At 43.6% G+C, this 25377-nt stretch overlaps 1 protein-coding gene across 9 annotated transcripts in view; it reads right to left on the reverse strand.

The window, feature by feature from the left end:
* Positions 1 to 25377, reverse strand: part of NAA25 (N-alpha-acetyltransferase 25, NatB auxiliary subunit) — an 86742-nt gene that overhangs the window by 59687 nt on the left and 1678 nt on the right. For 7 of the 9 annotated variants that reach the window (XR_012420682.1, XR_012420684.1, XR_012420685.1 and 4 more), the window contains exons 2-4: positions 10196 to 10281; positions 7885 to 8023; positions 4853 to 4971 (exon numbers count right to left, since the gene is read on the reverse strand). Coding sequence is in view for 2 of the 9 variants with exons in the window: in XM_005572287.5 (XP_005572344.1) it covers positions 4853 to 4971; positions 7885 to 8023; positions 10196 to 10281 (344 nt within the window). In the remaining 7 variants the exon portion in view is untranslated. The remainder of the gene's footprint in view (positions 1 to 4852; positions 4972 to 7884; positions 8024 to 10195; positions 10282 to 25377) is intronic. The other 2 variants (XM_074007888.1, XM_074007889.1) reach the window with 1 other exon arrangement.

Here is a 25377-nt window from a genome sequence, read left to right on the forward strand (position 1 = left end):
TCTATACTCTTCTAGGAATAGTATCTTAGCAGTACTGTGAAGAGACAAAGTAGGAAGAAAGAAAAGGTGAGGTGATGAGGCACAAAACCAGGATGGGGTAGATCAAACAGAAAAGAAACCTGGAAAGATACAGCAGATGCTGGGCACCATAGCTCACGCCTATAATCCCAACACTTTGGGAGGCCGAGGCAGGAGGATTACCTGAGGTCAGGAGTTCGAGACCAGCTTGGCCAATAAAGTTAAGGTAAAAGAAAAAGTGATGGTGAAACTCTGTCTCTACTAAAAATATGAAAATTAGCTGGGCATGGAGGTGGGTGCCTGTAATCTCAGCTACTCAGGGGGCTGAGGCAGGAGAATCGCTTGAACCCAGGAGGAGGAGGTTGCAGTAGGCCGGAATTGCACCACTGAACTCCAGCCTGGGCGACAAGAGTGAAACCCCATGTCAAAAAAAAAAAAAAAGATACAGCAGCAGTAGAATGAAGATGATCTAGAGACAACAAGGACATAAAGGATAGGAGAGTCGAAGATGGCTTGAGGCTCCTGCTTCTAACACTGGGGTACATATACTCCACAGGTATAAAATGAAAAATGTTAGGAAATTCAACTGATCCCTGGGAAGACTTTACAATCAAAATAAAAAATAATAATTTTTTCTTTGAGTTAGAAAACTGGCTGGGTACAGTGGCTCATGCCTGTAATCCCTGCACTTTGGGAAGCCAAGGCAGGAGGATTGCTTGAACCCAGCAGTTCAAGACCAGTCTGGGAAACATAGTGAAATCTCATCTCTACAAAAAATGAATAAATGTTTAAAAATAAATAAAAGTTAAGAAATCCATTTTACTTGAGAATATGGGAAAACATTTTTATAAGACATACAGAGATAAAAATATGTAACATTAGAATATGAATTAATATAAAATGCAAGGCAAAAATTTCATGTCCATACCCTATGATCTTGCAGGCTCTGATAATCTGCTAAAACAAAATTTTTGATGACAGACAAGTTTAAAAACATGAATCTAAGTTGGTGACGCAGAATGAGAATGTCATTTACAGGAAAAGAAAAACCTTATCACCATATGAAAAACTAGCTACTCTTCATTTATGGTGGTTTCAGAATCACCAGCCAGAAATGTTATTTGGGGCAGCAGAAGCTCTTAAGTTTCCCTCCCTCCTACCTCCACCAGTTTATACAAACTGTATTTGCTTAACAAATTAATGTGCAGATGCTATTCTAGGCAATGGAAAATCAACAATCAGCAAATCAAACAAAAACCTTTATCCATATGAAATATGACATTAAATTTGTGAAATACCTCAGACTGACATTCCACACTCAAAATAAACATACTTAAGCTAAGAAACTGTAACTTCCTTAAGCAGCAACAGTATAAAAATTAGCCAGGCGCAGGCAGGGTGCAGTGGCTCAAGCCTGTAATCCCAGCACTTTGGGAGGCCAAGGTGGGCGGATCATGAGGTCAAGAGATGGAGACCAGCCTGGCCAGCATGGTGAAACCCTGTCTCTACTAAAAATACAAAAAATTAGCTGGGCATAGTGGCGCGCACCTGTAGTCCCAGCTACTCAGGAGGCTGAGACAGGAGGATCTCTCGAACCCAGGAGGCGAGGTTGTAGTGAGCCAAGATCGCACCACTGCACTCCAGTCTGGAGACAGAGCGAGACTCAATAAGTAAATAAATAAAAATTAGCCGGGTGCAGTGGCTTACACCTGTAATCCCAACACTTTTGGGAAGCTGAGGCAGGTAGATCACTTGACGTCAGGAGTTTGAGACCAGCCCAGCCAATATGGTTAAAGCCCGTCTCTATTAAAAATGCAGAAGTTAGCCGAGTGCAGTGGCTCATGCCTGTAATCCCAGCACTTTGGGAGGCTGAGGCAGGTGGGTCACGAGGTCACGAGTTTGAGACCAGCCTGACCAATATGGTGAAACTCCGTCTCTACTAAAAATACAAAAATTAGCTGGGCATGGCGGTGTGCACCTGCAACCCCAGCTACTCAGGAGGCTGAGGCAGGAGAATCGCTTGAACCCGGGAGGCGGAGGTTGCAGTGAGCCGAGATCACGCCACTGCACTCCAGCCTGGGCAACAGAGAGTGAGGCTTCATCTCAACAACAAAAAAAAAATTAGCCAGGTGTGGTGGCAGGCACCTGTAATCCCAGCTACTTGGGAGGCAGAGGTGGGAGAATCACTTGAACCCAGGAGGCAGAGTTTGCAGTTAAGCTGAGATTACACCACAGCACTCCAGCCTAGGCGACAGAGAGAGTCTATCTCAAAAAAAGAAAAAGAAAGAAAAGAAGTATATCCTTTTTGAGGACAACATGAGAAGAATGGGAAGAGAAGGCCATTGCTTGTCTCAATTAACATATACTGGGAACATCTTTCTATGTCAACCATATAAAGACACCCAGTATTATTTGGAGAGATGGGGGAATGCATTTTATGTACCATAGGGATGAACTATAACTTCTTTTACTCTGTCCTTCTGAATGAATATTTAATACACTTTGCTTAAAACATAATCTTAGGCCGGGCGCGGTGGCTCAAATCTGTAATCCCAGCACTTTGGGAGGCCGAGACGGGCGGATCACGAGGTCAGGAGATCGAGACCATCCTGGCTAACACAGTGAAACCCCGTCTCTACTAAAAAATACAAAAAAACTAGCCGGGCGAGGTGACAGGCGCCTGTAGTCCCAGCTACTCCGGAGGCTGAGGCAGGAGAATGGCGTGAACCCGGGAGGCAGAGCTTGCAGTGAGCTGAGATCCGGCCACTACACTCCAGCCTGGGCAACAGAGCAAGACTCCGTCTCAAAAAAAAAAACAAAAAAAAACAAACAAAAAAAACATAATCTTACAAATAAAAATGATATTAAGGATTTATATGTATATATGTTAGCATTGCCAATTTAAAAAAATATACCCATTTTATGGCTGGGCACGGTGGCTCACGCCTGTAATCCCAGCACTTTGGGAGGCTGAGGTGGGCAGATCATGAGGTCATGAGTTCGAGACCAGCCTGGCCAATATGGTGAAACACCATCTCTATTAAAAATACAAAAATTAGCCGGGTGTGGTGACGTGCACCTGTAGTCCCAGTACTCAGGAGGCTGAGGCAGAAGAATCGCTTGAACCCAGGAGATGAAGGTTGCAGTGAGACGAGATCGTATCACTGGATTCCAGCCTGGATGACAGAGCCAGACTGTCTCCAAAAAATATATATATATATATATATATTTATATTTATATATAAATACACACCCATAGCCATTTTACATTTTTAAAAATTATAATGTCTAAATACCTTTCCGTAAATAAATTAATAAAATGTTATTAAATAATTACATTGGGATCCCTCAAAAAATTTCTCCAGTTGAGCGCACTGGCTCACGTCTGTAATCCCAGCACTTTGGGAGGCCAAGGTGGGCGGATCACTTGAGGTGAGGAGTTTGAGACCAGCCTGGCCAACATGGTGAAACCTCACCTCTACTAAAAACACAAAAATTAGCCGGGTGTGGTGGTGTGCACCTGTAATCCCAGCTACTTGGGAGGCTCAGGCAGGAGAATCGCTTGAACCTGGGAGGCAGAAGTTGCAGTGAGCCAAGATCGTGCCACTGCACTCCAGCCTGGGCAACAGAGCAAGACTCCATCACAAGAGAGAGAAAAAAAAAAAATTCTCCAATGTTAAAACTTGCATAAACTTAAAATACAGAGACTGATTTTAAGAATTTATATTTATATTAATATAGTATCTGCCACCCTGCCCAAATTATCTATTGTTGTAACTTGATATTTAATGTAAAGAATAAGATGAAAACACAAAACATTTTGCCTTCAGAAGATATTATACCCACGAAGAAAGCATTTCTAAAGAAGTACTAGCTTGGGCTGGGTGTGGTGGCTCACGCCTGTAATCCCACCACTTTGAGAGGCCAAGGCGGGCAGATCACCTGAGGTTGGGAGTTCGAGACCAGCCTGACCAACATGGAGAAACCCTGTCTCTACTAAAAATACAAAATTAGCCGGGAGTGGTGGCGCATGCATGTAATCCCAGCTACTCAGGAGGCTGAGGCAGGAGAATCGTTGAACCCAGGAGGCAGAGGTTGCAGTGAGCCGAGATCGCACCATTGCACTCCAGCCTGGGTAACAACAGAAAAATCCCATCTCAAAAAAAGAAGAAAAAGAAAAATACTAGCTTGACATCATAGCCATTTATGGACTTAATAGTTCTGATTTCATTTCTCTGAGATGTTAGCTTTACCCGCAACCTAATTTAAATGTGTTCAAATGAGGCTCCTTCAGATGTATGTAAAGAATACCTAAAATATGGTAGCGGCCAAATAAGCTGCCTTAAACCAAAAACAAAAAAAAACAAAAAATAAATTTAAAAAGAAACATGTCAGGCAACAGGGATTCTTCCCCTGGTGGATTTAAAAATCTTAGCAGGCTATCAACAGTTTAAATTTACAAATTAGATGTAACCTTTAAATTTACTCTTTCCATAGTTGTTCATTTTTTGCTCTGGTATATCTGCCCATTTTCTAAAAATTTAACAGCAATCTGATGCAGTGGGACAATCTGAAGCTGAATTACCAAAACCAAACAAAACATAACATCAGGCCACAAAAGAACAATCAACTTATTCCCAAATAAAACATTTAAAGATCTTGAAAAACAGTTCAACTTTAAACACATAAGGAAAACAACTGACTGACCTCCACACAAAAAAAATCCATAAATTCAATTCTACACACACACACCCAGCGCAGTTAACTCACACGAAAGAGACTTTTACTTCTAATAGTAAATCCCATAGCCCAGTAGGTTTGGGGATCAAATTACCTGTTGCATTTTCTTGTATTCACCCACTCTGGCATAGGCCATGAAGAGGTGAGAGTGATACTCCTCACTATTGGGAACTTTCTTCACAGCTGCCTCATAAAGTTTTGTAACTAACTCCGCTAAGATAAAGAGAAATAAGATTCAAGTTATACTTCAAGAAAATTCTAATGGCATTTAATGTTCTTCCTATCTGGCAGAAATAGATGTCTCCTATCATTATAGAAGGAGTATCTGCTTGGCCTCATCCAATCATCATTCATCTCTCGGTTAGGTGGTGTTTAAATGAAGCATGGAATAGGTCAAGTCTCCTCATAGCATTTACAACATATAAGACCTTATAGGATCTGGCCCCTGTCTCCTCTTTCCCTCAGCACTTTATCATGTAGCCACAAACTATTTGTAGTTCCACCAGATTCTCTGGGATGTATCATGCATACCTCTATGCCTCTACACTCTTCCCTCTGCCTGAATTCTCCTTTCCTCTCTTTTATCTTAGTGAACATCAGCCAAGACCCAATTCAAATGTAAGTTGAACTGTAAACTTTCTCTGAACACCATCTCTGCTCCTCCACTGCAATTTGACTACTGCCTCCTTCTGCCATCTTGGAATCTTATATAAATAAGTATATTGTAGCTTTTTTTTTTTTTTTGGAGACAGGGTCTCACTCTGTTGCCCAGGCTGGAGTGCAATGGCACAATCACGGCTCACTGCAGCCTTGACCTTTCAAGCTCAGGTGATTCTCCAACCTCAGCCTCCCAATAGCTGGTTCTGAAGGCACATACCACCACAACTGACTTATTTTTTGTAGAGACAGTGTTTCGCCATGTTGCCCAGGCTGTACTGTAGCATTTATTAACACATAATGTAGTATACTGTCTAGTGATCTATTTCCCCTTATAGACAATGAGTGACATGACAGCAGAAAGTGCTTTTTTTTTTTTTTTTTTTTGAGATGGAGTTTTGCTCGTTACCCAGGCTGGAGTGTAATGGCGCAATCTCGGCTCACCGCAACCTCCGCCTCCCAGGTTCGAGTGATTCTCCTGCCTCAGCCTCCCAAGTAACTGGGATTACAGGCATGCATCACCATGCCCGGCTAATTTTGTATTTTTAGTAGAGACAGGGTTTCTCCATGTTGGTCAGGCTGGTCTCAAACTCCCGACCTCAGGTGATCTGCCCATCTCAGCCTCCCAAAGTACTGGGATTACAGGTGTGAGCCACCGCGCCCAGCTGAAAGTGCATTTTTTATCTTTGACTCTGATAGAATAGCAGTTATAGAGAAACATGCCACCAATATCTGTGGAGTAAATGATTTTTTTAAAACACTGGAGAAGAATCCATATCCCTAAACCAACATAATCTGTAAATATTCAGATATAATACCTCAACTCTTAAGTTTTATCTTTTGTAAAAATTAAAAACAAAATTGAAGCTGAGCACAGTGCCTTGTGCCTATAATCCCAGCACTTTGGGAGGCTGAGGCAGGCAGATGGCTTGAGCCTAAAGAGTTCAAAACTAGCCTGGGCAACACAGCAAAACCCCCTCTCAAAAGAAATTGGCAACAATGTTTAAGGTTACAAATACCAAATGTTACAATCTGAGCTATTTGAATGAATGAAGAGACAAAGCATACCAAGTGTTGACAAGCATGTAAGCAATCAGAACTCAAAAACTGCTATTCTATTTATAAAAGAAGTTGACATTATCTTGCTTTATGCTAAACATACACTTACCCCATGACTTGAAAATTCCACTCCTAGATATTGTAATGTAGTTACCCAGTGAAATATTTTGTGATAGTGAAAATGGATTAACTATAGCCACTTGGCTACTAGATGACAAATGCAAGTCACAGAACATATACAGTACAGATACACTAACAAAATTTTAAAATTAAGCAAAATTAATAATGTATTACTAAGAGAAATAAATGTAATAAACATTTAAAGAAAAGCAAGAGAATAAAAAATATTCAGAATAGCAAGTAACTCTTGATAGGTAAAAGGAGAATTAAGATTGATTGAGGAGGCCAGGTGCACTTGGCTCACGGCTGTAATCCCAGCACTTTCGGAGGCCAAGGCAGGTAGATCACTTGAGGTCAGGAGTTTGAGACCAGCCCGGCCAACATGGTGAAACTCCGTTTCTACTAAAAATGCAAAAATTAGCTGGGGATGGTGGTGCATGCCTGTAATCCCAGCTACCTGGGAAGCCGAGGCAGGAGAGGATGCATGAACTCAGGAGGTGGAGGTTTTGATTCTCCTGCTTCAGCTTCCCAAGTAGCTGGGATTACAGGCGTGCACCACCACACCCAGCTGACAAGGTTTCACTATGTTGGCCAGGCTGGTCTCAAACTCCTGACCTCAAATGATCTGCCTGCCTCGCCATCCAAAGTGCTAGGATTACAGGTGTGAGCCACTACGCCCGGCAATGCTCCACTTCTTAAATTAGGAGGTAGGTTCATGAGTTTTCATTATTACACATCAAATTTATTTATATGTTACATAAAAAAGATTATTTTATAATATGTACTATGAAAAATATGTATTATTTCACAATGAAATATTTAAGAAATTAACAATAAAAACCTTTATTTCAGAAGAAACGATGGACTACTTAGGATATGCTCTGAAATAATCTGCCAGGGGAAAGGGTAGAAACAAAATAAAATTTGGGCCATGTGTTAATTGCTGAAGGTGGATAATAAGAACAACGGGGTTTATTATTCTATTCTATTTTTGTCTGCTTGAAATTTTCCATATTAAAAAGTGAAAATAAGGGTGAAGCCTCCATTTAGCAAATCAAAATATCACAAATGAAGTCACTTTAATCCTCATTCCAATTCAAGGATCCTAATGCATGTAAACTATCCTTTCTAGCTACAGTTCTTGCAAACCCTGGCTAATGTGTTATTCTACCTACTGTCATCCATTCAAATCATGAATGACAAATCAGACAACGGCAAACAGATAACTCAGTCAGAAATATCCAAAATTTTCAGCTCAAGTTTAAAAACAATGAAAAGAAAGAAACATACGTCGGTGCATCTCTCGGTAAAGGATAGTCAGTGCCTGCAGTGAGTTGTCATCTGTGGGTTCAAGGGCTGCCACCTCCTGTGCAAGAGTAAAGGCCTCCTCTTGCTTTCCAGTTCTCTGTAAACCAATTGCCTTTAAAACCTGATAGTAACAACAGAAAAATTAGTTTTTAAAAGGACAGAAAAGGAAATATGAACCAAAGAAAGCTGATCTGAAAGAACAAGTATTAAGGTATGCCTAAGTTGCTGATATACTAGTTTCAGGCTGGGTGCGGTGGCTCACGTCTGTAATCCCGGTACTTTGGGAGGCCAAGACGGGCACATCGCTGGAGCCCAGGAGTTCAAGACCAGCCTGGGCAACGTGGTGAGACTCCATCTCTACAAAAAATAATAAAAAATTAGCTGGGTATGGTGGTGTACACCCAGCTACTTGACTGGTTGAGATGGGAGGACTGCTTGAGCTTGGGAGGTTGATCACGTCAAGGCACTCTAGCGTGGGCGACAGAATGAGAACCTGTCTTGGAAAAAAAAAAAGTGAACAATAGCACTGGCATGGTGCACTCATGCCTATAACACTTTGGGAGACTAAGGCAGGAGGATCACTTGAGCCCAAGACTTTGAGACCAGCCTAGGCAACACAGTGAGACCTCATCTCTAGAAAAAATTTGAAGGAAAACAATAGGCCAGGTTCGATGGTCAGGAATGTAACCCCAGCACTTTGGAAGGCCAAGGCGGGAGGATTACTTGAGCCCACAAGTTCAAGACTGGCCTAGGCAACATAGTGAGACCCCATTTTTACAAAAAGTTTAAGAATTAGCCAGGTGTGGTGGTGCACATCTGTGGTCCCGGCTACTCAAGAGGCTGAGGTAGGAGGATCACTAGAGTCCAAGATGTTAAAGCTGCAGTGAGCTGTGATCACGTCACTGCAGTCCAGCCTAGGCAACAGAGTGAGAGAGACCCTATCTCCAAAAAAAAAAAAAACAATAGCCAGGCATGGTGGTACACCCTGTAGTCCCATAGTCCCAGCTATGCAGGAGGCTGAGATGAGAGGATCATTTGAGATCAGAAGACCAAGGCTGTAGTGAGTCACGGTTGCGCCACTGCACTCCAGCCTGGCTAATAGAGACTTTGTCCCAAAAAAAAAAAAAAGTGCACAATATTGCATAAAAGGATTCTGTGAAAATAAAATAAATTAGGTAAGCAATATGCAAAGAAATAAAGTTAGCTTTTATTGAAATATCACAGCCAGGCACAGTGGCTCACGCCTATAATCCCAGCACTTTGGGAGGCCAAGGCAGGTGGATCAGGAGGTCAGGAGAACAAGACCATCCTGGCTAACACCATAAAACACCGTCTCTATTAAAAATACAAAAAAATTAGCTGGGCGTGGTAGGACACGCCTGTAGTCCCAGCTACTTGGGAGGCTTAGGCAAGAGAATCGTTTGAACCCGGGAGGCAGAGGTTGCAGTGAGCCGATATCATGCCACTGCACGCCAGCCTGGGCAACAGAGCAAGACTCCATCACAAAAAAAAAAAAAAAGAGAAATATCACTTGTGGCATGTAAGTGACTATGGAAATAAATGACCTATAAAGTACTGAGAAAAAACACAAATAGTCAGCTGGGCCCAGTGGCTCACGTCTGTAACCCCAGCACTCTGGGAGGCTGAGGCAGGCAGATCACCTGAGGTCAGGAGTTTGAGACCAGCCTGACCAACATGAGGAAACCCCATCTCTACTAAAAAATATACAAAATTAGCTGGGCATGGTGGTGCATGCCTGTCATCCCAACTATGTGGGAGGCTAAAGCAGGAGAATCGCTTGAACCTGGGAGGCAGAGGCTGCGGTAGCTGAGATCAAGCCATTGCACTCCAGCCTGGGCAACAAGAGGGAAACTCCGTCTCAAAAACAAAAAAGACACTACTAGCCATCCTTTCTCTTTTTTTTTTTTTTTTTTTTTGAGACAGAGTCTCACAGTGTCGCCCGGGATGCAGTGCAATGGCGCAATCTCCACTCACTGCAACCTCCACCTCCGGGGTTCAAGTGATTCTGCTGCCTCAGCCTACTGCGTAGCTGGGATAACAAGCGCACGCCACCAAGCCAGGCTAATTTTTGTATTTTTAGTAGAGACAGGTTTTCAACATGTTGGTCAGGCTGGTCTCGAACTCCTGACCTCATGATCTGCCCCACCTTGGCCTCCCAAAGTGCTAGGATTACAGGTGTGAGCCACAGCGCCCAGCCCTCCTTTCTCTTTAAGGTAAGGAATTACAAATATAACCCGCCACAGGTAAGTAACTGAAGGGCAAATGAAGTTACCTTAGCACAATGAAGATCCTTATGTTTCTTCAACAATTTATCTGCTTGCTGAATTGCCATTTTATTATTACCATTGTCAAGATAATCTATGAAAAAACAAATTATGTGACAGTTATTATACTCCTTCAACAACAAACATAAAAAATGCACCAACTGGTATGAGATGTTTTGGAAAGTATCTTAATCTGCTATATAAAACATCATGGAGGCAGGGAGTGGTGGCTTACGCCTGTAATCCCAGCACCTTGGGAGGCCAAGGCAGGTGGATCACTTGAGGCCAGGAGTTGAAGACCAGGCTGGCCAACATGGATAAACCCTGTCCCTACTAAAACTACAAAAATCAGCCAGGCAGTGGTGATGCACACCTGTATTCCTAGGTACTCAGGAGGCTGAGGCATGAGAATCGCTTGAACCTGGGAGGTAGAGGTTGTAGTGACCTGAGATCATGCTACTGCACTCCAGCCTGGGCAAAACAGTGAGACTCTGTCTCAGAAAAAAAGTAATAACATAAAATAATAATAATAAAACAAAATAATAAAACATCAAGGGCACAGTGCAGTGTCTCACACCTGTAATCCCAGTACTTTGGGAGGCCAAGGCGGGTGAATCACTTGAGCCCAGCAATTCAAGACCAGCTCTGGCAACTTAGTGAGACCCTATCTCTAGAAGAAATGTAAAAATTAGCCAGGCATGTCGCCATGCACCTGTAATCCCAGCTACTCAGGAGGCTGAGGTGGGGTGATCATTTGAGCCTGGGAAGTTGAGGCTACAGTGTGAGCCACAGTCGTGCCACTGCACTCCAGTTTGGGCAACAGAGTGAGACCCTGATTCAAAAACACTTTTTTTTTAATTAAAAAAATTTTTTGAATTTTAAATAAAAACATTATGGATCTAATTTTAACTATAAATGGCTAGGACAGTCAAGAATACAAACTTATCCCAGCACTTTGGGAGGCCAAGGCGGGTGGATCATGAGGTCAGAAGATTGAGACCATCCTGGCTAACATGGTGAAACCCCATCTCTACTAAAAAATACAAAAAATTAGCCAGGCGTGGTGGCAGGCTCCTGTAATCCCAGCTACTTGGGAGGCTGAGACAGGAGAATGGTGTGAACCCAGGAGGCGGAGCTTGCAGTGAGCTGAGATGGTGCCACTGCACTCCAGCCTAGACAACAGAGTGAGACTCTGTCTCAAAAACAAAAAAAAGTATACAAACTTACTTGCCTATAGTCATCTCTCATCTACAAGTAATATAATCGCACTATATAATCCTTAGGGAAGATTCAAGATTATACATATTTAGATAAGATGACATTAATATTTTTATCTATGGATAATTGAGTTTAGTCACCGAAACCTTAAAATCTTTTAAAAATTAAAAACCAAAAAAGAAGCCTTTCTAGTATTCAAGCCTCAAATCTACCAAGTGGACTATGTTCCTTCAATAAAATATATTTAATGAGTACTGACTTTGCCACAGAGTTAAGTTTAATTTGCTGAAGAAAAAAAATAAGAGAAAGTTTTACCCATAAGATTGGGAGGTAGGGAATGAATTCCAATAATAGCAGGAGTAGGCAAGGATGTAGGGAAAATAGTATTTTTTTTTGAGACACAGTCTTGCTCAGTCACCCAAGCTGGAGTGCAATGGTGCGATCTTGACTCACTGCAACCTCTGCCTCCTGAGTTCAAGCAATTCTCCTGCTTCAGCCTCCCAAGTAGCTGGGATCACAGGTGTGCACCACCATGCCCACCTAAATTTTGTATTTATAGTAGAGACAAGGTTTCACTATGTTGGCCAGGCTAGTCTCGAACTCATGACCTCAAGTGATCTGCCCACCTCAGCCTCCCTAAGTGCTGGGATTACAGGCGTGAGCCACCATGCCCAGCTGATACATTTCTAATTTTAAGGAATATGGAGACCCATCACAAAATTGTGTTAGGCCGAGTGCAGTGGCTCACACCTGCAATCCCAGCACTTAGGAAGGCTGAAGTGGGAGGATCACTTGAGGCCAGAAGTACAAGACCAGCCCAGGCAACACAGCAAGATCCCATCTCTACAAAAAATTTAAAAATTTGGCCGGGCGTGGTGGTTCACGCCTGTAATCTCAGCACTTTGGGAGGCCGAGGAAGGCGGATCACGAGGTCAGAAGATGGAGACCATCCTGGCTAACATGGTGAAACCCCATCTCTACTAAAAATACAAAAAATTAGCCAGACGTGGTGGCAGGCACCTGTAGTCCCACCTACTCAGGAGGCTGAGACAGGAGAATGGCGTGAACCCAGGAGGTGGAGCTTGCAGTGAGCCAATATTGCACCACTGCACTCCAGCCCGGGGAACAGGCGAGACTCCGTCTCAAAAAAAAAAAAAAAAAAATTTAAAAATGTGTCAGGTATGGCCAAGCGCAGTGGCTCACACCTGTAATCCCAGCACTTTGGGAGGCCAAGGCGGGCAGATCACAAGGTCAGGAGATCGAGACCATCCTGGTTAACACGGGGAAACCCCATCTCTACCAAAAATACAAAAAATTAGCCGGGCGTGGTGGCAGATGCCTATAGTCCCAGCTACTCGGGAGGCTGAGGCAGGAGAATGGCGTGAATCCGGGAGGCGGAGTTTGCAGTGAGCTGAGATCGCACCACTGCACTCCAGCATGGGTGACAGAGCAAGACTCCGTCTCAAAAAAAAAAAAAAAAAAATTGTCAGGTATGGTGGCGCATGCCTATAGTCCCAGCTACTTGGGAGGTTTGCTTGAGCTCAGGAGGTAGAGGCTGCAATGAGTTATGCTTGCACTACTGCATTCTAGCCTGGGTGACAGAACAAGACCTTGTCTCAAAAAAAAAAAAAAAAGAAATGAGCTATCAAGCACAAAAGACAGAGAGAAAGAAAAAGACATGGAGGAAACTTATATTCATGTTGCTAAGGGAAAAATAAGCCAATCTGAAAAGTTATATATACACATAACTTCTACCTGGCATTCTGGAAAAGGTGAAAAACTAGAGATAGTAAAATAATCAGTGGTTGACAGAGGATGGAGGTTGGGATGAATAGGTGAAGCACAGGGGATTTTTAAGGCACTGAAACATTCTGTATAATACTGTAATGGTGGATATATGTCTTCATACATTTGTCAAACCTACAGAATACACAACACAAAGAATGAATCCTAAACTATTTATGAATTTTACTTAACAATTATGTATCATGTTGGCTCAGCAATGGTAACAAATGCGTATGAATCCAAGTTGTTAACAACAAGGGAAACCATGGGGTTGGGGAGAGGGAGCAGTTGGGAACTCTGTACTTTCTACTCATTTTTCTGTAAACCATAAAGCAGTTTTATGCTCTAAAAACAGTCTATTGGCCGGGCGCGGTGGCTCAAGCCTGTAATCCCAGCACTTTGGGAGGCCGAGGCGGGCGGATCACAAGGTCAGGAGATCGAGACCACAGTGAAACCCCGTCTCTACTAAAAATACAAAAAATTAGCCGGGCGCAGTGGTGGGCGCCTGTAGTCCCAGCTACTCAGGAGGCTGAGGCAGGAGAATGGCGGGAACCCGGGAGGCGGAGCTTGCAGTGAGCCGAGATCGCGCCACTGCACTCCAGCCTGGGCAACAGCGTGAGACTCCGTCTCAAAAAAAAAATAATAATAAAAATAAATAAATAAATAAAAACAGTCTATTAATTATTTTAAAAAGTCTAACAGGGCCGGGCATAGTGGCTCATGCCTGTAATCCCAGCACTTTGGGAGGCCGAGGTGGGTGAATCACGCGGTCAGGAGATCAAGACCATCCTGGCTAATATGGTAAAACCCCGTCTCTATTAAAAAATACAAAAAAAAATAGCCGGGCGTGGTGGTGGGTACCTGTAGTCCCAGCTACTCGGGAGGCTGAGGCAGGAGAATGGCGTGAACCAGGGAGACGGAGCTTGCAGTGAGCCGAGATCATGCCACTGCACTCCAGTCCGGGCAACTGAGCAAGACTCCGTGTCAAAAAAAGAAAAAAAAAAAGGCTAACAAAAGCAAAGATTCATTTCCAGAGAAGAAAAATGAGAAGTGTTATAAATGGGAAACAGTACAGTAGCTGTCAATTCTAAATATACAAAGATGACTGAACACAGGCCAGTTCACAATCCTCACCACTACCAGGTTCCTCTTTGCTCATCAAGGTCCCATATCAGTAAAGGCACAGACAACTTAAAATAATCTATGATCCTGGTGGCTCAGTGTCCCAAAGAACAGAAATAAACTGTCATTTTACTATATGGTTTAAATTTTTCTGCAATGAACACTTAAACTAAAACTTAGTCACATGAATGCATGAGTTCAATGCACTTAATATTGATGAGCACCAATAATGCTAGGTAAAAAGATAAGCCTTACTCTGTAGGGAATTACAATTTAGAGAGGAAGGCCAAAGACCTAATATTCTGGAGAGACATTGGAAAATCACAGAAATCTAAAAGCACATAATCTTGGCCTAAATACCTAAATATCTAATACCAGTTTTCTTAAATCCTTAGCTCAGCTGACAGGCCATCATTTGTCCTTATAAACTATCTGACAAAGACAAACCAGCTCAATAAACAACACCCTCTCTTCCTCATAACTTGATGCCTATCTCATTCTGAGTCAGTTCTAAGTCACTGCTGACTCAGTGGTCCTGCAAGGTTCCAGGTTCATAGAACCTATCTTGAAGCCTTCTCAAAGGGTAAACATCTTGATGAGACCCATCTCTGAAGGTCTGCCCATAAATGGATCAGACCAGAGGTTAGGACTATTAGGGTATTTTCCCCTTCCCCTCTGTAGTTGACGAGGTTCCGATATAATGTACCTACTTGCCCATGCCCTCTTGTCTGGGAATGGTTTCTAGTACCCCTGCTTAAGGGGTAGGACTAGATGACCATGTCTAGACTATGTAACTGCAGCCCGCCCCAGGTTGGACATTTGATCCAAGCTGGGTAAATCAGGTTTCTTCCTGGTACTCTGTAACTATAACACTGAAAGCCAGAGTCAGTAAGCTACAAGGAACCTCAGTTGGAAAATCTTAAAAATTTTAAGTCTGAGTTTACCAGTGGCAGCTCCAGAATTTCTATTTTGAAGGCACTTTCGGGGATGCAATTTGATTGATGTGGAGCAAAGAAAAAGAGTTGCCTCTTGACTCTTTATTCACATAGCATTTATATAAAAATGAAAAATGTCAATTACCTTTATTGGGAAATCTAGAGAGATTAAGCTTATGGGGTGAGGCTAATGAACCCTCCCTTCTCCAGCCACAGCTTGGTGTGGCTACAGAAGTTAACATGTTGGGTTCTGGGTAAGTTGATGAGTAAGCAGGAAAAAACAGTCTGAAGAACCAAGCAGTCTGGGCGCAGTGGCTCACGCCTGTAATTCCAGCACTTTGGGAGGCAGAGGCGGGCGGATCCCTTGAGGTCAGGAGATCGAGACCAGCCTGGCCAACATGGTGAAACACCGTCTCTACTAAAAAATACAAAAAACTAGCCAGGCAAGGTGGCGGGCACCTGTAGTCCCAGCTACTGGGGAGGCTGAGGCAGAATGGTGGAAACCCGGGAGGCAGAGCTTGCAGTGAGCTGAGATCCGGCCACTGCACTCCAGCCTGGGTGACAGAGTGAGACTCCATCTCAAACAACAAAAAAAAAGTACAAAAATTAGCTGGGCGTGGTGGTACACGCCTGTAATCCCAGCTACTGGGAAGGTTGAGGCATGAGAATCACTTGAACCCAGGAGGCGGAGGTTGCAGTGAGCTGAGATTGCGCCACTGCACTCCAGCCTGGGCGACAGAGCAAGACTCCATCTCAAAAAAAAAAAAAAAAAAGAGAACCAAGCAGAGAAAAAAAACAGACACAGAGAAAAGCAGAGATGAGCAACTGAGAAAGAAACTTCAGGTCCTGACAACTTTCTCATTTCCATCAGGTCCTGGGGCACTACACTCTTGCCTTGGCAAGATTTACAGTAACCCTCTTTACTTGCGCTGGTATCGATGAGATTGTTTCTTCACCTGAAAGAGTTTAAAACACTTTACCACATTCAACCAGGTATGAGGCTCCCGTTTCCTGGACACCTAGGAGAGTGTGATTAATTGGCTGCTAAGTCTCTTGGGAAAGTTTATTTTCATTTTACATTACTAAATCTGTAATATAAGTTAAGTAGTCCTTGGAGAAAACAGGCCAATAAAAATGATATCCTAAGTCTGTCTTCTCAGTAAGTCTTTTTAAAAAGTTACTCAAGGGGAATTGTAGTTTGGCCATGAGGAATGGTGCTGTTCCCTTAATAACAGGAGTCAGCCAAAATCAGCCATCCACAAATCAGGCAATGGAAACAATAAAATTTACTGGTTAAAGCAATATTTTCCAAAGCATGGGTGAGTGCCATTCCAAATGAAATGCTTTTAGTCCTTGCAGACAGCCCTAGATAATACTCACCGTGAAAAAGTCAATCTCTTTTTTTTTTTTTTTTTTTTTGAGACGGAGTCTCACTCTGTTGCCCAGGCTAGAGTGCAGTGGCACGATCTCAGCTCACTGCAGCCTCCACCTCTGGGTTCAACTGGGATTGTGCTGGGATTACAGGCGTGAGTCACCACACCTGACCCTAATCTCTTTTCTAATACTTCCTTTACATTAAGGAGAAAGTGTCAGTTTAGTGCTAGCCTACTATTTCTCTAATAATTGCTAATATCTTTTTTTTTTTGGAGATGGGGTCTCACTCTGTCGCCAGGCTGAAGTGCAGTGGCGTGATCTCGACTCACTGCAACCTCCACCTCCTAGATCAAGTGATTCTCCTGCCTCAGCCTCCTGAGTAGCTGGGACTACAGGCACGCACCACCACACCCAGCTAATTTTTTTGTATTTTTACTAGAGACAGGGTTTCACCATGTTGGCCAGGATGGTCCCAATCTCTTGACCTCGTAATCTGTCCATCTCGGCCTCCCAAAGTGCTGAAATTATAGGCATGAGCCATCGCGCTCAGCCTTTTCTTTTCTTTCCAGAAGGAAGGAATAGGTCCTCGAGTTTTACAAGTATCAGAATCTGGTTAATTTAATAACATTGTTTAGTTTTCATTATACTTTACTTTTATAGTTTTATTTTCCTAGAGCAAGTGATACAGGTTTTCCACTCATAGCAATAACATAGATTATTGTAAAATAAATTTAATTGTAAAAGTCACCTTGGAGAAAAATATTAAGTAATAGCACAGATAATACTATAATGCAGCTAAAATAATGAGATCAGTAAAAGAATGATAGAAATTTGGGAAGGATAGGGATAAATCATTGGCAAGACACTATCAAAATTTGTTGAATGAATACACAAGCTGCACTCCAGAGGTAACACTTCCCAAAGAAGTTACTAATCCTTGAAGATGCAGGCAGCAGCAGGCCTGGACACATGCAGGCCTGCTGTCCACATGCCCTGGAGAAGAGGTCCTGGGATTTGTTCATCCAATCTTACTGAGGGATGGATACTGACAGTAGGAAAAGTGTCAATTTTGCAAATAAAAAGGAAAGTTTTTAATCTGCATGTTCTTGCACCTGTCATGAATGGTCTCCTTAGCAGCTGAAATAATATGCTCGTTTCCACTTACTACAAGAATTTCAGACACTATTAAAGATATTGCCCCAACTTAGAAAAACACTAAATAGAAGAGAGCTCCATCTGTAAACACAATATCCTTTACTTAAAAACCCTAAAAGTTGGAGAATAGGAGCCTTGCTTTTACCATGAATACAAATTACAGAAGAAACATTCCTTCAGTCAGCAAGCCTTTGTTAAATACCTACCACGTGCAAGACTGCAAGGGACAAGGATGAACCTAAAAATGAATAATGCCTCCTAACTGACCGACCCATCCTACATTAGCCTTCCATTTATGTATTTACTCATGATGGAGTCTTGCTCCATCACCAGGCTGGAGTGCAGTGGCGCGATCTCAGCTCACTGCAACCTCCACCTCCTGGGTTCAAGTGATTCTCCTGCCTCAGCCTCCTGAGTAGCTGGGACTACAGGCACGTGCCACCACGCCCAGCTAATTTTTTTGTATTTTAGTAGAGATGGGGTTTCACCATGTTGGCCAGGATGGTCTCGATCTCCTGACCTCGCGATCCTCCCGCTTCAGCCTCCCAAAGTGCTTGGATTACAGGCGTGAGCCACCGCACCTGGCCTTGCTTCCCTTTTAGTTTAAAGGTTTATTTCCCACACAGTATTCATAGCTATCTTTTTTACATGCACACCTTGTCACTCTATTCTTCTGGTTAAATCCTTTCAACATCATCCACTGTCTTTCTTTCTTTTCACAGGTATTGATTCCACTGTCTTTAAAACAAATTTCAGTATCCTTAAAATGGATTACAAAGTTGAGTCGCTGCCCACCCCTAGTCTCATCTCACTTCCTCACTTATCCCTTCATTCCAACTACACAAGCCTTTGTTTACATCCTCAAGTGGACCAAGCTCCTTTTCTCAGGGTCTTCACCACCCTCTCCCCATCTCTCTGCCTAACCCTGGTTCTCCTTTCATGTCCAAAGTAAAATATCATTTCCACAGGAAACCTTTTCTTGACCTGACCCCAACATCCCAAATGCCCATATTGTATGCTCTCATGGCAAACTGTCCTATTCCTTCAAATCCCTTAACACAACTGTAATGGTGATGTGTACTGTCATTTCAAGGAGATAAGCTCCTTGAAAGCAGAAACTATGTCTGTGTTGTTTAATACTCATTCCCTGCATCTATATTGTGCCTAACACATATCAGGCCCTCAATAAATGTTGAATGAAGGAATGCATAAACGAACAAATGGTATGGCAAAAAAAGGGTAGTCTGTTAGGAAAATGAAAGATATATATGATATATATATAAGATAATACAGGGCGGATGCAGTGGCTCATGCCTATAATCCCAGCAGTTTGGGAGGTCAAGGAAGGTGGATTGCTTGAGGTCATGAGTTCAAGACCAGCCTGACCAACTTGATGAAATCCTGTCTCCACTAACAATACAAAAATTGGCCGGGTATGGTGGCAGGCACCTGTAATCCCAACTACTTGGGAGGTTGAGGCAGGAGAATCACTTGAACCTGGGAGACGGAGGCTGCAGTGAGTGGAGATCACGCCATTGCACTCCAGCCCAGGCGACAGAGGGAGACTGCATCTCAAAAAAATCCATCTCAAAAAAAAAAAGATAATACAAAGTGATCAAAGAACCAAAGGAAGTTCAAAGAACCAATGATTAGTGATGGCTACCAGCTATTAAATTAGATTTTTTCCAAATCCTTTCAACTTTTTTTTTTTTGAGACAGAGTCTAGCTTTGTCGCCCAGGCTACAGTGCAGTGGTGCAATCCCAGCTCATCGCATCCTCCACCTCCTGGGTTCAAGCTATTCTCCTGCCTCAGCCTCCCGAGTAGCTAGGATTACTGGCGCGCATCACCATGTCCAGCTAATTTTTTTGTATTTTTAGTAGAGACGGGGTTTCACCATGTTGGCCAGGCTGGTCTGAAACTCCTGGCCTCAAGAGATCCCCCCAAGGAGGCGGAAGTTGCAGCCAGCCAAGATCGCACCATTGCGCTCCAGCCTGGGCAACAAGAGTGAAACTCCATCTCAAAAAAATAAATAAATAAAAATTTAAAAAACTAGCCAGGCATGGTGGCCTGTGCCTGTAGTGCCAGCTACTCCAGAGGCTGAGATGGGAGGATCGCTTGAGCCCAGGAGGTCGAAGCTGCAGTGAACCATGTTCACATCACTGCACTGAAGCCTGGACAACACAGCAAGACCTTGTCTCCAAAAACAGAAAAAAAAGAAATGTACTAATCTCTTCATCTTGTCCTATGTTTCAACAACTACCCTCTAATCTATGTAAGAGTATTTTTGTGCATTAAAACCTTCATTTTAAGTCTAAAATGTCAGGGTTTTTTGTTGTTTTTAATTCTTTAGCTAAGACAGCAGAAGAGTTTTTTGTTCATGTATTTTGACACAGCATCTTGCTCTGTGAGGCCAGGCTGGAGTGCAGTGGCACAATCTCAGCTCACTGCAGCTTGGACTTCCTGGTTTCAAGCATGCACCACCACACTGGCTCTCCTCGTCCCCCACCTCCCCGCGATGTAGTCTTACACTGTCGCCCAGGCTGGAGTGCAACAGTGCAATCTTGGCTCACTGCAACCTCCACCTCGTGGGTTCACACAATTCTCTTGCCTCAGCCTTCCAAGTAGCTGGGATTACAGATGCACATTACCACACCCGGCTAAGTTTTTGTATATTTTTAGTAGAGACGGGGTTTCACTATTTGTATATTTTTAGTAGAGATGGGGTTTCACTATGTCGGCGAGACTGGTCTTGAACTCTCGACCTCATGATCTGCCCACCTTGGCTTCCCAAAGTGTTAGGATTACAGGCGTGAACCACTGCGCTCGGCCCTATTTTTTATTTTTTTGAGATGAAGTCTCGCTCTGTCCCCCAGGCTGGAGTACGGTAACATAATCTCAGCTCACTACAGCCTCCGCCTCCCGGGTTCAAGTGATTCTCCTGCCTCAGCCTCCTGAGTAGCTGGGGTTACAGGCGCCTGCCACCACGTCTGGTTAATTTTTGTATTTTTAGTAGAGATGGGGTTTTGCCATTTTGGCCAGACTGGTCTCGACCTCCTGGCCTCAGGCAACCCACCCACCTCGGCCTCCCAAAGTGCTGGGATTACAAGAATGAGCCACCTCACCCAGCCAAACCACTGTGCCCAGCCTTGTATGCTTGTTACACTTGGCCAAAACTGAACACAAAAATAGTCCAGAATGTCACAGGTCCAGGGCAAAGGACCAACAGGGACTGTTTTGGTTATGAGCAAGGTGAGTCTCAGAGGTGGTCTCAGCCATCCAATGGCAATGGAAGTTTTAGATTCATTGAGACAAGTTCTAGTAAGTCAGGGCTTTTTAAATGGTCATATTTTCAGAACGGAAAAAAATAGGTTGTGCCAAGTGACTTTTCTACAGAAAGGCAAGATAGTCTTCACTCACCAAGGTACCCTGTCACTTCTGAGGCAAAATAGGACCAGATTCGCAAAGCTACCACACTGTCCAAGGGGAGGTCAGAATAATATCACTTTTGATTGAGGACTTACAAGTTTTCATTTATGAACTAGAGCAGTGGTTCCCAACCTCTTGCACCAGGGACCGATTTAATGAAAGGCAATTTTTCCACAGATGGCAGGGAGGGATGGTTTCGGGATAAAACTATTCCACCTCAGATATAAGGCATTAGATTCTCACAAGGAGCGCCAACCTGGATCCCTTACATGCACAGTTCACAATAGGGTTTGTGCTCCTACTCCTAAGAGCTGATCTGACAGGAGGCAGAGCTCAGGCAGTAATGCTCTCCCCTACAACACCCTGCTGCTCACCTCCTGCTGTGCGTCCCAGTTCCTAACAGGCCACAGACCAGTATCAGTCCACCATCTCGGGGTCAGGAACTCCTAAACTATGAACTGTAGTAGAATAATTAACTGAGCCAGGCACCCAAGAGAAATGTTCTAACTCAGCAAAGAAGTCATTGCCACTGGGGAGACACACTGGAAAATATCTTACACCTGATTCAGGCTAGTCCAAGACTGTAGGTCAGTATGACATATTAAAATAAGGGATCTCATGCCTGTGTATGTGTGTATATTCTAAAGACTGTGCAAACATCTTTTCTACTTTGAACTTTCTCTATTTCTATTATGCAATTTGCTGACCTAGAAATTCCCATATTCTATACAAATTTATTAAGTGCCATACCTGACCATCAATTCCACTTTCAATTACTTAAAGTTTAGTCAATTACTTAAAGTTTAGTGAAACTAAAAATAAGAAAAAGAAAAATAAATAAATAAATAAAAGTATGGTGTAGAGGAGGCTGCATAACAAAACAGAGTCAAATATTTATTATCTCCCTCCATCCCTTCCCTTCCCTAATCCATAACCACTGAAAACATTTTAAAATTAAGAATAATGGGGCCAGGCGCAGTGGCTCACGCCTGTAATCCCAGCACTTTGGGAGGCTGAGGCAGGTGGATCACAAGGTCAGGAGTTCAAGACCAGCCTGGCCAACGTGGTGAAACCTCATCTCTACTAAAAATACAAAAAATTTGCCAGGTGTGGTGGTGGGCGCCTGTATTCCCAGCTACTCGGGAGGCTGAGGCAGAAAAATGGTGTGAACCTGGGAGATGGAGCTTGCAGTGAGCGGAGATCGCACCACTGCACTCCAGCCTGGGGGACAGAGTGAGACTCCATCTCAAAAAAAAAAAAAAAAAAACTACAAAAATTAGCAGGGCATGGTGGTGAGCACCTGTAAATCCCAGCTACTCAGGGGGTTGAGGCAGAGAATTGCTTGAACCCAGAAGACGGGGGTTGCAGTGATCCAAGATTGCGCCACTGCACTCCAGCCTGGGTGACAGAGCAAGACTCCTTCTCAAATAAATAAACACATAAATAATGGGCAGGACGTGGTGACTCACGCCTGTAACCCCAGCACTTTGGGAGGCCAAGGGAGGCAGACTGCTTGAGCTCAGGAGTTCGAGACCAGCCTGAACAACATGTGAAATACTGTCTCTACAAAAAATACAAAAATTAGCCAGGCGTGGTGGTACCCGCCTGTAATCCCAGTACTCAGGAGGCTGAGGTGGATGGATGACTTGAGCCTGGGAAGTGGAGGTTACAGTGAGCCAAGACACTCCAGCCTGTGTGACAGTGCCAGATCCTGTCTCAAAAAAAGAATAATGAAAGAAGGCACTGGGGCTTACCAAGTCACACAAGAGTACAAAATCTGCTGAGAACTACATAGCAAAAGAGAATAATTTTAGCAAAAGGAGACCAAATAATCAAGTATGGGTTCTAGTAAGGTCATGGGTAGAGGTTTTCAAAAACAAAAAATGCAATACCCAAACTTATTAGTAATGTGAGATGCACTGTGAAGATGTTTCAAATCTATGTACACAGAAAAGCTATTCCAACCCCAGACACACCACCAGTAAAATTTAAACCCACCATAATTTATCACCTCATAGCCCTGTCCACGTAGCCCTCAATGAATTCCAGCAAGAGCTGAGGCCCCAAGCAAGGTTTCCAACACAATTGTAAAACAAATCCTAGGCCGGGCGCGGTGGCTCAAGCCTGTAATCCCAGCACTTTGGGAGGCCGAGGCGGGCGGATCACAAGGTCAGGAGATCGAGACCACAGTGAAACCCCGTCTCTACTAAAAATACAAAAAATTAGCCGGGCGCGGTGGCGGGCGCCTGTAGTCCCAGCTACTCGGGAGGCTGAGGCAGGAGAATGGCGGGAACCCGGGAGGCGGAGCTTGCAGTGAGCCGAGATCGCGCCACTGCACTCCAGCCTGGGCAACAGCGTGAGACTCCGTCTCAAAAAAAAAAAAAAAAAAAAAAAACAAATCCTGAAATCTTGGCAGTACAAATATTGTTGTACAAAGACAGTGGTGCTACTGAATCTGAACTTCGTGAAGAGCTGAGCTCTCAGTGAGAATGCCTATGTTCGAATCCCAGCTCTACAACTTGGTAGCTACAACCTTGAGCAAGTTAATCTCTAGGCTTCAGTTTGATTACAATAATCTTACCTACCTAATAGGGCTGTTAGCCCACCAGGAAACACTCATTAATGCTGATAGTTGTTGAAATTTTGGCTGGTGGGCAAGTACCACCACAGATGAGTTCGTTCATTTGTCAGAATGTCTGAATTCAAGGAACCATAGTTGTTTGGGGGTACTAATGTATTTAAACAACAAAAGTGTGGAGTTCAAAAGTCAAATGTGCTAAAGTGCTGAATTCACGGACAGTCTGTACTGTTCTTTTCCTAGACCTGCCAGTTTATACTAATCGCCTTAGAATTCCTGAAGAAAGCCTCTTCTAATCCTCTTCCCATGTACACATAACAAAAACTACATAACTCTGACTTCAGTTTTGAGAATATAACTTAATATATCCTGATGTTTAGTGATATGAAATGGACATAGTGCTTCCCACTGGACAGTGAAAACACTATTAATTCTAAATAACTATGGGACCAAAGAAATTCTCTTTGGTCCTCAAGAACAATTTTAAAAATCAAATTATTCTTGAAAGTACTGAGCCTTTTTAGTTTAAAAAAAAAAAAGTCTGCAGGCAGCTCTGCACAAAGCTGTAATGAGCCACAAACTATGAACCCTGGATTCAGTTCTCACCTTCCATCACCCACCTTGTATACATACCTCTGCGCTCTGAAAATATACACTGGAGGGCAAGGGCATGAGAATATGCACTCCCGGGGAAACAGGAAATCAGAGTCCTTTCTCTGCCACTTACCATCTGTGTGACCTCAGGCAAATTAATGTCTTCAGCTCAAAGTGATGTGGTTTCTAGCACGGTGGTTAAGACGGTGAGCCTGGACCAGGCGCAGTGGCTCATGCCTGTAATCCCAGCACTCTGGGAGGCCAAGGCAGGAGGACTGCTTGAGCTCAGGAGTTTTAGACTAGACTGGGCAACATGGCAAAACCCATTCTCTACAATATATACAAAAATTAGAGGCCGGGCGCGGTGGCTCAAGCCTGTAATCCCAGCACTTTGGGAGGCCGAGACGGGCGGATCACGAGGTCAGGAGATCGAGACTATCCTGGCGAACACAGTGAAACCCTGTCTCTACTAAAAAAATACAAAAAACTAGCCGGGCGAGGTGGCCGGCGCCTGTAGTCCCAGTTACTTGGGAGGCTGAGGCAGGAGAATGGCGTAAACCCGGGAGGCGGAGCTTGCAGTGAGCTGAGATCCAGCCACAGCACTCCAGCCTGGGTGACAGAGCAAGACTCCGTCTCAACAAAAAAATAAATAAATAAAATAATTAGCCAGCATGGTAGTGGGCACCTGTAATCCCAGCTACTCAGGAGGCTGAGGCAGGAGAATCACTTGAACCCAGGAGGCGGAGGTTGGTTGCAGTGCGCTATGATTGTGCAACTGCACTCTAGTCTGGACGACAAAACGAGACTGTCTCCAAAAAAGAAAAAAAAAGGTAAGCCTGGAGCCAGGCATGGTGGCTCACACCTATAATCCCAGCACTTTGGGAGGCTGAGTAGGACAGATTACTTGAGGTCAAGAGTTTGAGTCCAGCCTGGCCAACATAGTAAAATCCTGTCTCTACTAAAAACATGAAAGTTCGCTGGGCCTGGTGCCGTGCACCTGTA

Source organism: Macaca fascicularis, chromosome 11 (genome assembly GCF_037993035.2).
Source record: "Macaca fascicularis isolate 582-1 chromosome 11, T2T-MFA8v1.1".
Taxonomy (NCBI): Eukaryota; Metazoa; Chordata; class Mammalia; order Primates; family Cercopithecidae; genus Macaca; species Macaca fascicularis.